General features: G+C 46.2%; 2 protein-coding genes across 4 annotated transcripts in view; both read left to right on the top strand.

The window, feature by feature from the left end:
- INPP5B (inositol polyphosphate-5-phosphatase B) overlaps positions 1–500 on the top strand; it is a gene marked incomplete at both ends in the record, with an annotated part of 70594 nt that extends 70094 nt beyond the window's left edge. For all 3 annotated transcript variants that reach the window (XM_080691794.1, XM_080691793.1, XM_080691792.1), the window contains one exon: positions 385–500. In XM_080691794.1, the coding sequence (XP_080547920.1) occupies positions 385–500 (116 nt within the window). The remainder of the gene's footprint in view (positions 1–384) is intronic.
- Positions 501–4539: 4039 nt separating this feature from the next.
- MTF1 (metal regulatory transcription factor 1) overlaps positions 4540–16749 on the top strand; it is a gene marked incomplete at both ends in the record, with an annotated part of 50094 nt that continues 37884 nt past the window's right edge. Inside the window, one exon of the mRNA XM_080691013.1 lies at positions 4540–4947. Within this exon, the coding sequence (XP_080547139.1) occupies positions 4540–4947 (408 nt within the window). The remainder of the gene's footprint in view (positions 4948–16749) is intronic.

Below are 16749 nucleotides of genomic sequence, written 5' to 3'. Positions count from 1 at the left end.
GCACGTTTACACTCAAATAGTTTTTAAGCAGAAAATACTGCTTTGGGGTATTACCAGCCCACTCCTGACAACATAAGAATATTTAGTACCCAGTCCGGCATGGTGGCATGGTGCACACTTGTAATCCTAGCATTTGGTAGGTTGAGACAGGAGGATCGCAGGTTCATGGCCAGTCTCAGCTACTTAATAAGGCCCTCCGCAACTTAGCGGGACCCTGTTTCAAAAATAAAGACTAAAAAATAGGACTGGGGTGTAGCTCATAGGTAGAATGTCCTTAGGTTAAATCCCTACCCAGCAAAAAAAAAAAAAAAAAAAAAGATACCCTTTTTTGCTGAGTCATTTGTGGTGTTGTTGTTGTTGTTTTATGTGTGTGTTTTTATACAGCTAGTATATTTGGAGGCTTGCTGCTTCGAAACCCAACTGTTCACAAAAAACTTGAAGTGGTAGAGAAGAAGAAGGCCCAAGAATTTATTCATCAGTTCCTCTGCAACCCCCTCTGAGCCTTTCTGTTTTCTCCCGTTTTACCGGTGGTAGCCAATTTGCAACTCCACCTGTTTCAGTTCAAGAGATGGCTTAAAATGATACGAGGCCACCTGGAAGCAAGAATGGCAGCTGCCTGGACCTCCCCCCACCCTTGCCATTGGTTAGCACACTCAGTACCGACTCATGAAGACTTGGGAGAAATGTACCATAATAAAACTGACATTTGATATTCAACTTTAGTTATTTAACACAAATAGAGCTCTATTAAGTTTATTAAAATTTTTTTTAAAGTAATCATACTTATGCTCACTCAGCCTGCCTCCAGGGCAGTCAAGAACTTCTCTGTAGCCTAGGTTGAGCTTCTTATGATCAGATATTTGAACAAACTGAAATCCCGAGGGTGTGTTGGACAGTAAGAATGCAGGTGGATGCTCCGGGGTAAAGAAGCCTCAGCCACCCGAGGTGCTCCCATTGCTCAACCTGAGGACGTGTGTGTGCACATGCAAACTCTACCCCCTCCTACCCAGACATGGCTCAATAACTGAGGCTGGCGAGACAGTGGCTTAAACGTGAAGACATTGAAGAACCGGATGTTCTGGTGAAACAGTTGGGCTTTTCTAGCCAGGCAATCCTCCAAACTGTATATGATATGTTCCCTCTCATATTTGTAATATATTTTAATGATAAATATATTTTTAACAGTGCTTGGTTGCGTTATGTTTTTCTCTCAAGAGATGGCAGCTGGAACTTTGTGGCTTAAGCAGTGAGACAGCTGTTCCACAGCCTGGTGGATAATAGTAGCCATAGATTTCAAGCAAGAGATGGGCCTGAGCCCCTTGGCCCCTGATCTAGTCTCCAGAATTGTCCTACTTTGAATTTTCTAGAGAAGTAGCTAATGGGAAAACCCGGCGGTGGCTCCTGGGAGGATCTATAACAGACTCGACAGGCATTTAGAAAAACCGGGAGTATAATAAAAGCAGTCGCAAAATCGTTTCTCGGTGGCTTCAAAGGCCACGTCTTGGCAGTGTAGTGATTTAGACACGGGCCAGTAGGGAGTGTAAACAGTTACAAAAGGGAGTGGCCAGTAGGTGGCGTGGACTGGCCCGGGCGCGAGAATCCTTTACAGCGAAGAAAAGTTGGGACTACCACCCTGGGCTAGAGTGTAAAGAGAAGGAAACCGGGCATCATAAGAAAGCATGTGAGAAGGCTAGAGGCGGCAGCCTCCTCTCTGGCTTTCTGGGATGCTCCTCGCTCTGACTTTTGGGTCCAGTCTTCCTTTCCTGGACCTTCTTGTCAGGCGAACTTTGCCAGGTGACGCGGGGGCGCTGGTCCGGGGCCACCACTGCCTCGCACCTGGCGGATCCGAGCCGGCATTCTGAGTTTGCAGTTGTAATTCAAGCGGGGCTGAGAAGACGTCTGACTCGCGGCAGGGACCGTCGGTCCGCTTTCCACGCCCGCGGCCGCGCTGCCCAGCACGCGATCCGCGCTCCGCCCCGCGACTTCCGCGACACCCCGCCCCCGCCCGCCGATTGGGCGCCCGAGCTCAGCCCCCACGCCGCGCCAGCCAACCAGGGGCGCCGGAGGGAGGTGGAGCGGCTGTCCCCTCCTTCCTCCGGAAAGCGGAAGCGGAAGTGACGCCAGGGGAAGGTGGGGGCAATCATGGTGCCGCTGGGGAGGGGAGAAGCTGCTGCCGCCGCCGTTGCCGGGAGCTGCGGAGGTAAAAGGCGAAACTGGACTCGGCTTGGGCTGGGACTTCCCGGGGGCGCGGGACTTAGGCTCCCTCCTGAAGCACTTCCCAGTAGAGCCCTCAGCCCTCTCTCCGCAGGGACCCCACCCCTCCTCCGTTTCCATGGGGATGGGTATCCAGCCCCCCTTTCGAGTTTCCATGGAGACCCGGACCCTGCCCCTCTTCGCCGGGCTTGGAGCCCCCCAGCTAGTCTGTCTTCGGGTTTTCCCGTGTGGTCCTGGACTAGGAGAGGTCTCCGGCAGGTTCCCCTTCCCAGCCTCCTCTCCAGGGTGGTCCGTTCGCACTCCTCGCTGGCTACCCTCACACCTCTTGGTCTTGTTTGTTCCGGACAGTTGGTCTCCACTTTGCCGCTGAAGGTGCCAGGGCATTCCGCTGGGTCGCTCTGTACTCCTGTTTCTCCTCTCAGATGCAGGGAAATGTGGATCTCTGGGGTTGCGTAAGCCAGAGCGAGGGGTCGGGCCGGTTCCTCCTGGATCAGATCTCTTGACCTGTCTTTGGTAACTACTTCTCTGTCTGGTCGTCCCACTACATAAAGGCTTGCTTTCTAACCCTGAGCAGAAGAAAGAGAGAAAGCGCCAAGCCAGCCTGAAAACTAAAAGTGATGTGCCGAGTATTTCTAAATTCTCTGTTCTGCCTGCCAAAGACCCCTTTTGTAGAACCTGTGTGTTTGGCAGGTGAAGGAAGAATCACTACTCCAGATCATGAAAGCTTCAAATTTGGTATTTTTCCCCAAGGGAGTGTTTCCCAAAAGAATATATCTTCCCAAGAGAGAATATCTGCATTACTTTCATTCATTTAGCCGACATTTCCTGAACTTCTAGGAAGTGGCGGAGTGCTATGCTGGGGATGTGCCCTCAGGGCAGAGAGCACTATACAAGTGGAGCTTCTGGTTAGTGCCATATTGTTTTAGGGGATAAATAATTAAAGTGATCTTCATCAGATGTGCCTTAATAGGGATTAGCCCCTCCACTCGGAAGCTGAAATATTCACACTGGTTCCTCCATTAGTTGTTAGATTTTGTGCTTTGCACATATTACCTCTTTTACTACTCCTAACAACTTTAAAGGAACAGGAATTACTAGTCCCACCCTAAGAACAGTGAGGCACTGCCGAGTTCCCGGAGTAGTAAAAGGCGAAGCTGGTATCTGCAGGTGAATGAATTCCTCCAGTCTTGCTCCTTCCACCATACACTGCGTGAGGCCTTGTACTGCCTCCCGGTGTCGTCTGGGGGTATTTAAGTGGATTTTCTTACCTTAAGATTGGCAACTCAGTCTTAAAGCAGCCACAGTTCTGTTTGCTCCTTTACCCTCTTTTTAGATATTTCAGCCAGTCTATATTTGATACTGGGGATTGAACCCAGGGGTCATCAACCTCCAGGCTGTCTCCCCCTTTCCCCCACAGCAGCCTTTTTATTTTTGTCGAAATAGGGTCTCACTAAGTAGCTGAGGCTGGTCTCAAACCTACGACCCTCCTGTTTCAGCCTCCTAAGTCCTGGGATTACAGGCATGTGCCACAACGCCTGGCTTGACCAGTCTTCAAATTGTTTGACAGTAAGGTACATTTAGAAAGTCTATAAAGTACATATTCCTTCAGTTTTTGAAAAAGGCTTAAAAAATGACTTGATAGTATCAAAGCTTAAAATTAAAAAAAAAAATTCCTTCCAAGGAAAATTATTTTTCCTTTGCTTTGGCTTGCTCTGTTTGTGTGTGTGTGTGTGTGTGTGTGTGTGTGTGTGTTTTACTGGCAATCGGAGGATTGAACCCAGAGGCATTCTACTTCTGAGTTGCACCCCTAGCCCTATTTCATTTTTATTTTGAAACAGGCTTTCCGTAGGTTAACGAGAGTCTCACTGCTTGTTGAGGCTGTCCTTGAACCTGTGTTTTTGTCCTGTCTCAGCCTCCCAAGTACTGGGATTATAAACCTGCACCACTATACCTGGCTTTGGGCTACTTTTTATTATTTATTTATTTATTTATTTTGCGGTACTGGGGGTGGAATCCAGGGGCATTCTACCTCTGAGCTACACCCCCAGCCCTATTTTTTATTCTTTATTTTGAAACAGGGCCTCACTAAGTAGTAGCTGAGGCTGTCTTCGAACTTCATTTCTCCTGTCTCAGCCTCCCAGATGCTGGGATTACAAGTGTGCACCACCACATCTGACTCGACCTGTTTTTTAAATGAAAGGGAAAATGAGCCCGCGGTTGCTGAGGCCGGTGGATCTTGGGGTATGGTTCTAACTCTGGCTTTGTCTGTTTCAGAAAGCTCATTACCTTTTCATTTCTCACAATTGGGCTGAGCACGATTGAACCATGGGGGAACACAGTCCAGACGACAACATCATCTTCTTTGAGGCAGAGGAAGATGAGTTGACCCCCGATGACAAGATGCTCAGGTTTGTGGATACAAATGGACTGGTGCCTTCCTCATCTGGAACTGTTTACGATAGGACCACTGTTCTTATCGAGCAGGACCCTGGCACTTTGGAAGATGAAGATGATGATGGACAGTGCGGAGAACACTTGCCTTTTCTAGTAGGGGGCGAAGAGGGCTTCCACCTAATAGATCAGGAAGCAATGTCCCAGGGTTACGTGCAACACATTATCTCACCAGATCAGATTCATTTGACTATAAACCCTGGTTCCACACCCATGCCAAGAAATATTGAAGGTGCCACCCTTACTCTTCAGTCGGAATGTCCAGAAACAAAACGGAAAGAAGTAAGTCAAGTACTGGGTGCTTCACGTTTGGTTGTGCCTGCTCTCTAAAATTTTGGGATATGCCACATCGAAATTTATGAACACTAGCCAGGTGTGGTGGTGCACGCTTGTAATCCCAGCATTTGGGAGGCTGAGATAGGAGGATCTGGGTTCATGGACAGCCTCAGCTACTTAGTGAGGCCCTTTGCAACTCAGTGAGACCCTGTTTCGAAATAAAAGAATAAAAAATAGGGCCGGGCGTGTAGCTCAGAGCTAGAATGCCCCTGGGTTCCATCCCCAATACCACACACACAAAAAATAACCCCAAAACACTAACATAATATCTTAAATTCTCTTCAAATCACAAAATAGATATTTCACAGAAAGAAATTCATGTTTCTGATGCTAAAATATGACTTACCTGTTAGTGAAATAGGTATATCTCTGGGTTGTGTATAAATGATACATTTTGGAGACGAATGTCTACTGGAATATGCTCTATTAATGGATTCAATGTTTTTGAATAATATAAGCTAGCTTTCTTTCAGAGGAACTCAGGAAAGAGCAAATGAGAGGTTATTTAAAATAAGTTGTCGCCAGGTGTGGTGGCCCACACTTGTAATCCCCGCGCTTGGGTTTTTGGCGCAGGTTCGAAGCCAGCCGCGCTGGCTTAAGAGACCTCGTTTCCAAATTAAAAAAATATAAAATAGGTCTGGGAGTGTAGCCCGAGGTAGAAGGGCTTCCAGCAACCCCAACACCACCAAATAAATAGATAAATAAAATAAGTTGTCACATCTTATCTATGTAAGTAAGATAATGTATGTCAGGATGCTCTGAAAACCATAAAGCATTTTAAAAAATTGTATTACTGGTGATAATTAGTGGAATAAAATATATGGTTTAAAGGTAGTAGATATTATTCAGGCTATTATTATTTCTTTTTTGGTGTGTGTATTACTGGGGATGGAACCCAGGGCCTTCTGTCTCCAGGCTACCCACTTCCCTTTTATTTGGAAATTGTCTCACTAATTCCTGAGAGCCTTACTAAATTGCTGAGGCTGGCTTCAAACCTGTGATCCTCCTGTCTCAGCTTTCCAAGTACTGGGATTATAGGCGCGTGCCACCTATGACTGGTTATCCAGGTTAACTATAATACATAGATCACTAGTGGTTATAGCTTTGGGAACTAAAGGTAAGATGCTACCAAGCAGAAATAGAGTAAGTTATTTAAGAAAATATTTTTCTTAGCTGGGCATGGTGGTGCACGCCTATAATTCCAGTGCTTGAGAGTCTAAGACAGGAGGATTGGCAGGCCAGCCTCAACAACTTAGCAAGACCCTGTTTCAAAATAAAAACAGGGCTAGGAGTGTGGCTCGGAGGTAGAACGTCCCTGGTTCCATTCCCAGAACCACAAAAATGTTCTTTTTTGCTGTCATTAGTCTTGAGATTGTGTGGCTTCTGCATATGGCTTCCTCATGGTCTTTGGCTCTTCCTCCTAGCCCTAGAATCTCAGAGCTAGGAGGACCTTGGTGAGACTATCTAGTCCTTCCTTCACCCATGTATCTCTCTACAGCATCTCTCTACAGCATCTGTGACATCAGTTTATTGGTCGGTTCTTGGAGACTTCCAAATGATGAGAGCACAGTCTTTCACAGTTTAGCCCGGTTCATTTTTTGGCCCCTCTGGTTGTTTGAAAGCTTTTGCTTGTATAGAGCCCAAATCTGCCTTCCTGCATGTTCTACCCACTGGTTCTGGGTCTCCCTTCCTCCCACAGCACAACCCATGAGAGACTTAAAAGTCATGGGTTAGCCGGACATGGTGGCACATGCTTGTGTTCTAGTACCTGAGAGACTAAGACAGGAGGATCAGAGTCTCATGACCAGCCTCAGCAAAAAAATAATAAAATAGGGCTGGGGGTGTAGCTTGGAGGTAGAATGCCCCTGGGTTCCATCCCTAGTACACCAAAAAAAAAAAAAAAAAAAAAAAAAGCGCTAGAGATACAGATCACGAATTTCTCTTCATCTCTTTTATGGGCCAACCACCTCCATTTAGTTAAGTATCCCTCTTAACACAAATTCTCTCTGTCTCTCATTGGGCTGGTCACCTTTAGTTGAATGAATTCCAGTTTTCCAAAGTCCTTTTGAAATCCAGAGTTGAGTTTAATCTCACAAGTGTGAGTCAACAAGCAATGAATACTCTGTGGCTCTTATCTTTTAATCTGGACACTGTACTACGATTACTATGTAGTCTATATTTTATTTGCAACATCTTATCATTAGCTTACTTAGAAACTTCTAGAATAGTTCTCAACTGAGAAGTTTTGCATCCCTTCCCCTGTGACGTCTTTGGTCGTCACCCTGGGGAGATGCTACTGAAAATCTAATGGACATAGGCTAGAGATGCTGTTAGACATTTTACAATGCATAGGACCGCCCCCTATAGCAAAGATTATCTGGCCCAAAATGTTAGCGACACGGGGATGGAGAAACCCCGCACTGTATTAGTCTCATGAGTGCATTAGTGCATTAGTCTCTTGAGGTGTTGGGTCTTGTGCATTTAGATGTTGAGACCCGTGTGTAAGCTATAAGAATATCTACACTTTTTTCTTGATGGTTTCAGCCCAGTATTTGAGCTTGTAGGGATTCATTTCAGTTCAACAAACATTTATATAGCAAGGTGCTGTTATGCCCTGTGGGATTGAAGATGACTCTAACAACTAACAATGTAGAAGTAGAAATGTATTTATTACAGTAATCACGACTCAGGCATAATGTGGTAAATGTGAAGTAAAAATACAGATACCACGTGGGGACACAGAGAAGCTTACCTATAGGGTCAGGCAAGTCTTCATGGAAAAGGTGGCATGTGAGCTAGTTTTAAAGAGTGTGTACCAGGACTGGGCTGTAGCTCGCTGGTAGAGCACTTGCTTAGGGTGCGCGACCCTGCAAAAAAGAAAAGCAGCGGAAGGTCCCTTGAGTTGCATATGGCATACGCAAGTAAATGGAGGTGGAACACACAGGCCATTTTCAGGGACTAGCTAGTTACCTTCTTAGAACAGAGGGCCTTCAACTTTTTTTTTTTTGTAAGGAGATAAACTAGGTTTTTCAGGCTATTTGGTCTCTGTTGCAACTACACTCTTCCATTGTGGTACGAAAGCAGCCACAGATAGCATATAAGTAAAGGAGCAAGGCTGTGTTCCGATGAAACGTAAAGCAGGTCGTGGGCTCGATTTGGCCTACTGTCGTAGTGCGCTGACCCTTGGACTAGAATGTAGTGAGCAGGAGGAGATAAGGATGGGGAGATAGCAGAGATGCAAGCCTGGAAGGCAGTGGTAGTATATGAAGAGTATTGCTATATTCTGGAAATTATGGGAAGCCCTCTAAGTCTGTGAGCCAGAGAGCATTGTGGGTAAGCAGCATTTTACAGAGCAGAGTGCTCTGGCAGCAGTAGTGACTTGGAGGGAAAGGGAAACTGAAGACTTTTAGTACCCAGAAAGGAGACACGTGTAGTGTAGGTTTGGGGTTTCGTTTAAGTGTGATGAAGGAAAGAATCAAGGGCTTTGATAGAGATCTGGGAGAACTTGGTATGGTTTTAGAGTTTGAATAATGAGCCTTGCGTTAGATGTGATTCAAAGGTTTTGAATCATGTTGGTTGAAAATATTCATCCATTTTTCCAAGTGTTGAATTCCTGCTGTGCTCGTGAAGAATTAAGAGGTCCATTGTGGTAGGTGCTTTAACACAGGCCTTAGGCTGTGCGTGTGCTAAGGAGAAAGTGGCCAGCTCTGCTTTCCCCTCTGCTTTTCTCAGCCCTAAACGGTGATTCTCTACGCAGGAATCAAGACAGGAAGAGGAAGGAGTTTGGTGGGAAATGATGCATTTGGGTTGGAGCATATTGAATGTGTGATCCTTGGAGAACAAGTTGAAAGCCTATCGGAAATGTGGGTCCCAAGTCAAGGCAGTGACACTGGATTAGAATTGTGGATCTACAAAGGGGCAGTAGTTCAAACTGTAGGCAGTACTCAAGAGGGAAGTAAGAGTTGGCCTAAGAATTTAAAGATTGGAAAGAGAAAGAGGAACCAGAGAATCTTGCAGTAGTCAGTGAGGTGGTTGGAATGCAGACAAGCGTGAACACTCCTGGGTGGCCCTCCAGACGGATGGATGGATGGAGGGGTGGAGGGCCAGAAAGAAGCCAGGGGTGGATGGAGGGCCAGAAAGAAGCCACTGGATCTGCCCATTGTGCAGGTGTCATCTGCGTTGGGAGGAACGTCTCAAGTAGGGTTGAAGCCAGAGTTTGAGTGATGAAGAAGTGAGTGATGAGGAAATAGGAGGAAGGAAGTGTCAAGTTGGGTTCTCGTAGTGTGTGTGTGTGTGTGTGTGTGTGTGTGTGTGTGTGTGTGTGTGTGATAGTTGGAGGAAAAAAAGTATTGAGGCAGTAGTGGCTCGGAGAAATTGAGTCTTTTTTATTTTTTAGCATAGAAAGTTTGAATATAGTGTGTAGGACCTAACTTTCGGTCGTCCTCAGTTAATAATTACTGTGTGAAGCCGGGAGTAGTGGCGCACGCTTGTGATCCCAGTACTCGAGAGGCTGAGACAGGAGGATCCGGGTTCGGGGCCAGCCTCAGTTACTTAGTTGAGGCCCTCCGCAACTTTGTGAGACCCTGTTTCAAAATAAAGAATAAAAAATAGGGCTGGAGGAGTAGCTTGGAAGTAGATTGCCCCTGGGTTCCATCTCCAGACCTGCAAAAACAAATGAACAAAAAAAATTACTGTGTGAAAATGTTTTATGAGCAAATGTTTGGAAAGCATTAAGACAGAACTTTTCGGAGCGTGTGTGTGCGTGTGTGTTAGTGTTACTAGGGACTGAACCTGGGAGCGTTCTACCTTTGAACTGCACCCTCCCAGCCTTTTTTATTTTTTGTGTTGAAACAGTCTCACTGGGTGCTGAGAGTCTTGCTAAGTTGCTGAGGCTGTCATCCTCCGATCTCAGCTTCCCAAGTACTGGGATTATAGCCGCGCGCCACCATGCGGGGCTTCTCAGAGCCTCAGATATGCTAATAACGAAGAAGGAGAAAATGCAGAATATTCCAAATGTTGTGAACTTGGGAAACCATTTTTTCAGATCTTATTTTCAGGAATCAGTGGAACACATTTGGGGAAATGGTGACCTAGACAAGAGAGAAAATGAAGCCAGGCATGGTGGTGCGCGCTTATAATCCCAGACTTGAGAGGCTGAGGTGGGAGGATTACAGGTTCGAGGCCAGCCTCAGCAAGTTAGTAAGGCCCTCTGCAACTTTAGACCTGGTTTCAAAATAAAAATAAGGCCGGGCGTGGTGGCGCATGCTTATAATCCCAGCATTTGGGAGGCTGAGACTGGAGGATCGCAGTTCATGGACAGCCTCAGCAACTTAGTGAGGGCCTCTGCAACATAGTGAGACCGTGTTTCAAAATAAAGACTAAAAAATAGGGCAGAGGGTGTAGCTCGGAGGTCAAATGCCCCTCGGTTCCATCCCCAGACCTGCAAAATAAATAAATAAATAAATAAATAAGGGGTGTAGCTCAGAGGTAGAATGCCCCTGGGTTCTGTCCCCAGTAACACACATACACACGCACACACGCATGCACACACGCACACAATTACACAGGAGAAGATGGTAGGGAGGGAACTATTTGCGAGTTGCTTTTTTCTGTTTGTAAGCTCGATTTGCCCTTCATCTCCTCTGGCCGTTGATGATCATGTTCAGCAGGACAAGGTCACGGGTATTATGAGCACTTTGTTCCGTCTACTTCAGATTTAGTTCATTCTAGTCCCCCCCCCCATTTTTCCGTTCCATCCATTACATATATGTGGAAGATTCTATAAACTAGTCTTGGAATTGGTGGGTGAGGCCAGGCATGTGGTACATATCTATAATTCCAATTGCTCAGGATGCTTAGGCAAGGAGGATTGCAAATTTGAGGCTAGCCTGGGCAATTTATGGAGACTCTGTCTCAGGATAGAAAGTAAAATGATCTGGATGTAGCTCAGTGTTAGAGTTCCCCTGGGTTCAATCCTCAGTACCATTAAAAAAAAAAAAAAAAAAAAAGGGAAGGAAAGGGGGAAGACAGGTCAGGTGTGGTGGCATATACCTCTATAATCCCAGTACCTGGGAGGGTTGAGGCCAGAGGATTGTGTGTTCAAGGCCAGCTTCTGCAGTTTAGCAAAACCCTGTTTCAAAATAAAGGCTGGAGGTGAAGCTGTGGAATAGAATGTCCTTGGGTAAAATCCCCAATTTCAAGAAAGAAAGAAACAGAAACAAAGAAAAAAAAAAGAGAGAGAGGGAGGAGGAAGGAAGAATGAACTTGGTAGGTTTGGGGTTGGATGGGGAATTCAGAAGAAACGACAGTAGCTTCAGGCTTTGAAAATATGGTGGTATTCTCCAGATATACAGGAGACTTGCCCTCCTGAAGCATCATCTTACCGTAGCTTTTGATTTGACAGTGATTTTGTTTGGGCATTTAAATCCATTTATTGGCCAGAAGATGCTTATGTTCATGACTTATGTGGTAACAGCTTCATGATTTCTTAACCACCCTTATTTTTTCCTGCCTTCTTTTATTAAACTTGATTTGTTCCTGACTCTTTATACACAGGTGCTACTCTTGAGAAATCAAGTCATTTGATAACAAGTTAGTCTTCTTGGCTTCCTTAAGCAGCTTATTTTCTGAGTCAGATTTTAGCCTGATTTTCCTGTTTAACCCTGACTGTTCAATTGTTTCCTAGAGTATATAGTTGTCTTACCTGTTGCTTCATCCCCCCTCCCCCCACGTTTGTCTTGTGCAAAAATAAACCAACCAGGCCGGGCGTGGTGATGCAGGCTTGTAATCCCCGTGCTTGGGAGGCGGAGACAGGAGGATCGCGCAGCTTCTAACCCAGCCTCACTGGCTTAAGAGACTCTGTTTCCAAATAAAAATATAAAAAGATAGGTCTGGGAGTGTAGCCTGGAGGTAAAAAGGTTTCCAGGAACCCCAGTATCACCAAAATAACAACAACAACAACAAAAAAAGAAATTCTAATCAAATATTGTCATTCTGCTTAAAATCATTCTTAAATTTTGCTCTCCATTAAGACTTTACATTAGCCGGGCGTGGTGGCACATGCTTGTAATCCCCGCGCTTGGGAGGCTGAGACAGGAGGATAGCGCAGGTTCGAAGCCAGCCTCAGCTGGTTTAAGAGACACTTTTTTCCATATAAAATAGGTCTGGGAGTGTAGCCCGGAGGTAGAAGGCCCTTGGGTTCCATCCCCAGTACCACCAAAAAAAAAAAAAAAAAAAAAAGACTTTACATTCCAGGTTTCTAAAGCAGCTGTTCATTTAGTCGGTTCATGCAGTCCGTGTTTCCTCGGATGTTCACCTACCTCTTTGTGAACCACAGTGTTGAACATGACGTATCCTCTGTAGGTAACTGAGCTTCCTACTCTTCTTCTGGATAGTTGTCCAAGAAATGGAAAGAAAGCTAGGAGTCATACCATATATGTTCTTTGTGATACATCATAGTATTACAGCGCATTGATCGGGAGAAGACATCCTTTTCTACAAAGAAGCAGCCACAGCGCTGCTTTGTGTAATGGGCTGCCGCTGTATGGCTTCTGGACACAGCAGGAATGACTTGTGTAGTCAGTGACATGCCAAGAGGAGCTCCTTCCTTCCTTTTGTTCTTTCTTTCTATTTTTCTTTTGGTGGTATTGGAGATTAAACTCAGGGCCTCACAGTAGCTAGAAAAGCCCTCAACCAATGACCTATCCCCCTGACCTGAGATTGCCTTTTTTTAGCCTGAAAAATTTTAGGTGTAAGAGAAAGGGGGGCAGTTTGACTCCAGTGTTTCAGAGCCTTTTTGTCGTGTGTTCTTCATATTGGAGACCTGGTTCCAATCGTATTCCTCGATGTAAATCCCTCAAGCAGTGGAGCGATGTGATCAGAAAAGCCAAGGTGTTCTGACTCCCTTCCACTCCACGCACTGATTCCGCTCTTCTCAGGCCCCCTTCTGAATCCTGCAGAATTAATTGCCTTGCAGAACCAGGGCAGAGCGTCACGGCTTGAAAATCAAGTGTTAAGGATCCATTCATTTTCTTTTCCCTCCAAACTTTGGCTTCTTTTACCCCATATCAGGAAGTACTAAGAGGTCCCCGGCCTCAGAGGCTTGGAATCTGGTGGGGAACTGCTAATGGCTGTATGTGTGTGATGTTCTGAGGACTCTCGAGCAGGATGTGTTTTCCGTGTGCCACCAGATGAAACCATCTTTCTGTGCATCCCTTACATGCCTGCGTGTGTACCGTGTCCCCCTCCTTTGTCATGAGTGTTTCCATCACAGAGGTCCATTGTCCTGCACAAGGACGGGTTTGGTTTTATGTATATACTGTTTTCCAAACTGGATGCTGTAGAAATTACAGGTCTCAAAAATGTTCATTTTGCCTAGACTGTACATACTGGGCTTTGCTAAAATTTTGCTATCGTTAAGACATTGCGCAAGAACCTAAGTTTCAGTGGGTCTTTTGTTTCTCCTCTTATTTAAGTCAAGCTTATTCTTAGCATTGTTTCTTCTGTGGAGGGGCAGTGCCAACCTGAGTTCCATCTTTGTTCTGCTGTGTGCTAGCCCTGTGGCTTTGGGCAAGCTGCTCTGTTTCCTCTTTTGTGAATTTGTGATAAAAATATCCCATTGCATTCTGTAACGATTAAATGAGGTTTATGCATATAAAATACACACGGTGTATGCATGAAACGTTGACCAGAGTGTGTGGCGCTTCGTGGTTGTTGAGTGAGTGTGCGTTTGCTCTCTCGTCCTCGCAGGCCTCGTACTTCTCAGGGAGGTATGGAAGTAACCTCCAGTTCAAGAAGGGGCTGAAATGTAAAGTAGTCTTAGTTAGGAACTCTTTTGGGTGGTGTTTTTTCCTTGAGACAAATTATAAATTGTGATTGGGTTCCAAGATAGCCCACAGAAGTCTTGGTAGCACCTAATTAGCTGAAGTGTCATAGTAGTACCCTGTGGAATGAGCCACCACTTACAAATGTGCTTTTTATGTTTTTGTTTTTGGCGGTACTGGGGATGGAACCCAGGGGCATCCTACCTCTGAGCTACACCTCCAGCCCCATTTTTTATTTATTTATTTTTTTGGTGGTACTGGGGGTGAAACCCAGAGGCTTTCTATCTCTGGGCTATACTCCCAGGTTTATATTTTATTTGGAAACAGGGACTCACTAAGTTGCTGAGAGCCTCACTAAGTAGCTGAGGCTGGCTTTGAACCTGTGCGATCCTCCTGTCTCAGCTTCCCAAGCGTGGGGATTACAAGTGTGTGCCATCACGCCTGGCTCTTTATTTTGAAACAGGGTGTCACTGAGTTGCAAAGGGCCTCACTAAATAGCTGATGCTGTCTGTGAACCGCGATCCTCCTGTCTCAGCCTCCCAAATGCTGGGATTACAAGTGTGTACCACCACACCTGGCTTACAAATGTGTTTTATTTTTTATTTATTTTTATTTTTAGGTGGTACTGGGGGTGGAACCCAGAGGAGGCTTTCTACCTCCGAGCTATACTCCCAGACCTATTTTATTTTACATTTTATTTGTAAACAGGGTCTCACTAAGTTGCTGAGAGCCTCACTAAGTAGCTGAGGCTGGCTTCAAACCTGTGCGATCCTCCTGTCCCTGCCTCCCAAGCGCGGGGATTACAAGCGTGCGCCACCACGCCCGGCTACAAATGTGTTTTAAAAGGAGGATATATGTGGCCCCCTACAGAGGTTCTGTGAACACCAGCCCTCATCTTTTGACCTCATGCTTGGTCACCTTTGACTTCCTTCTACATGACCACTGGCATCTTCCATGGTGGGCATTTGGGGCGCTTACAGATAAAGAATGAAGACTCCTACTTCACTTTGCCGGCACTGGGGAGAGGACGAGAGAGCTAGCATCTGTGGAGTATCTGCTGTGTACCAGTCGCTGCGTTAGGGTTTTGTTTTTTGGTTTTGTATTGGGGATTGAACCTAGAGGCATTCTACCTCCAAGCCACACACTCAGCCTATTTTACTTTTGTGAACGAGGTCTCACTACTTGCTGAGTCTGCCCTCAAACCTGTGGTCTTCCTGTCTCAGCCTCCTAGGTACTGGGATTACAGGTGTGCTGCGCCACTACCTCTGGCTAAGGAGTTTTAATATAGTTCTGTATTTCACTTGCATAATCTTGTAAAATACACTTAGCTCCATTTTGCAGCTGGAAAAATTGAGGCTGAACACTGAGATTTGAATTGTGGGCTTTGTGGATGCCAAAGCCCATGCTTTCTACCACCACACATCACTTTCACAAAGACAGGAGAGACAGACACAGACCTGCTGGCTGTGAACAGGCTGAGGAATGACGGGCGGCCGTTCAGGGCGGAGCGTGAGGGTGGGTACCTGCTGGCCCTGCGGAGCGCGTGTTCTGATTCCAGCACCGCGGATGCTCGTGGAGTAGGAGAAAGGCGGCCAGTGCCAGCGCGAGTGTGGGTGTCAGGGAGAGGAAAGGGAGGTCACCAGTGGCGGGAGGAACGGCAGCTCCTGGGGCCGTTCATTACGGGGTGTTCATCAGGGACCCTTTCCTTATTGAACAGAGCTACAAATGTATGGGGCGTCTAATTCTCTCTGGCCTCGCTTCTTTTTTTTTTTTCTTTTAGCCTCACTTGTCTTTCCCTCCTTCCAGCAGAAACCCAGCCTTTTTTTCTTCTCCTAATTTTTTGAAGTTTTTGTTTCCTGGAGTCCAGACTTCGCTTTCTCACTTTCGCTTTTCTCGCCTTTCTTTCTCTGATTCCGCTGACTAACGGGACGCTAATCCTTGTTAAGTGCTTCTCTATGTGTGTGTGTGTGGTCCTGGGGGTGGAACCCAGGGGCCTTCTACCTCGGGGCTACACTCCCAGACCTATTTTATATTTTATTTGGAAACAGGGTCTCTTAAGCCAGCTGAGGTTGGCTTTGAACCTGTGCGATCCTCCTGTCTCAGCCTCCCAAGTGCGGGGATTACAAGCGTGCGCCACCACGCCCGGCTAAGTGTTTCTCTACTTTTTAGAACTGCTCAGAATGCTTGGTAAGTCCCGTGTCAGGTCTTCAGACGCTCGTACTTCCTCTCTTGGTAGCATTAGACTCCACCTGGTGCAGCTCACCTGTGTCCCTCTGCTCTGGGGCATGGTCACTGGAAGCTGTTGGAGGAAATTCAAATCTGCTTAGCGACTGAGGGCACTTTTCTATGGAAGCACGTACACGGGGTTTGCGTAAGACCCGTCCATACAGTCCGGCGCTGCGTGCTTGTTCAGTGAATGCTCATTTGGTTTCCCTTGCAGCCTCCATGGTTGTCAAGGGAGGTATGGAGGTAATCTCTAGTTTAAGAAATGGTTCAAGTGATCCAGGCATGGTGCCACACATCTGAAATCCTAATACGTGGGAGGCTGAGAAAGGAAGATTGCAAGGTTGAGGCTAACCTCAGCAATTGAGTGAGACCCTCAAAATAAAATAATAAAGAGCAGGGCATGGTGGCACATGCTTGCGATCCCAACATCCATTTGGGAGGCTGAGACTGGAGGATCGCCATTCATGGCCAGCCTCAGCTATGTAGCGAGGCCCTTTGCAACTCACTGAGACCCTGTTTCAAAAATAAAAAGACTAAACAACAGGGCTGGGGCATGTAGCTCGGAGGTACAATGCCTTGGGTTCCATCCCCAGTACCACAAAAAATAAAATAAAATAGGGCTGTGGGTATAGTTTAAGAGTTGGAATGCCCCTGGGTTCAATCCGCAGTACCCCCCCCCAAAAAAAAAGGTTAAAATGTT

Source organism: Muscardinus avellanarius (assembly GCF_963383645.1).
Source record: "Muscardinus avellanarius genome assembly, chromosome: 3".
In the NCBI taxonomy this organism is placed as follows: domain Eukaryota; kingdom Metazoa; phylum Chordata; class Mammalia; order Rodentia; family Gliridae; genus Muscardinus; species Muscardinus avellanarius.
The sequence above is the reverse complement of the archived record's forward strand: the minus strand, read 5'-3'. Positions and strand labels throughout refer to the sequence as shown.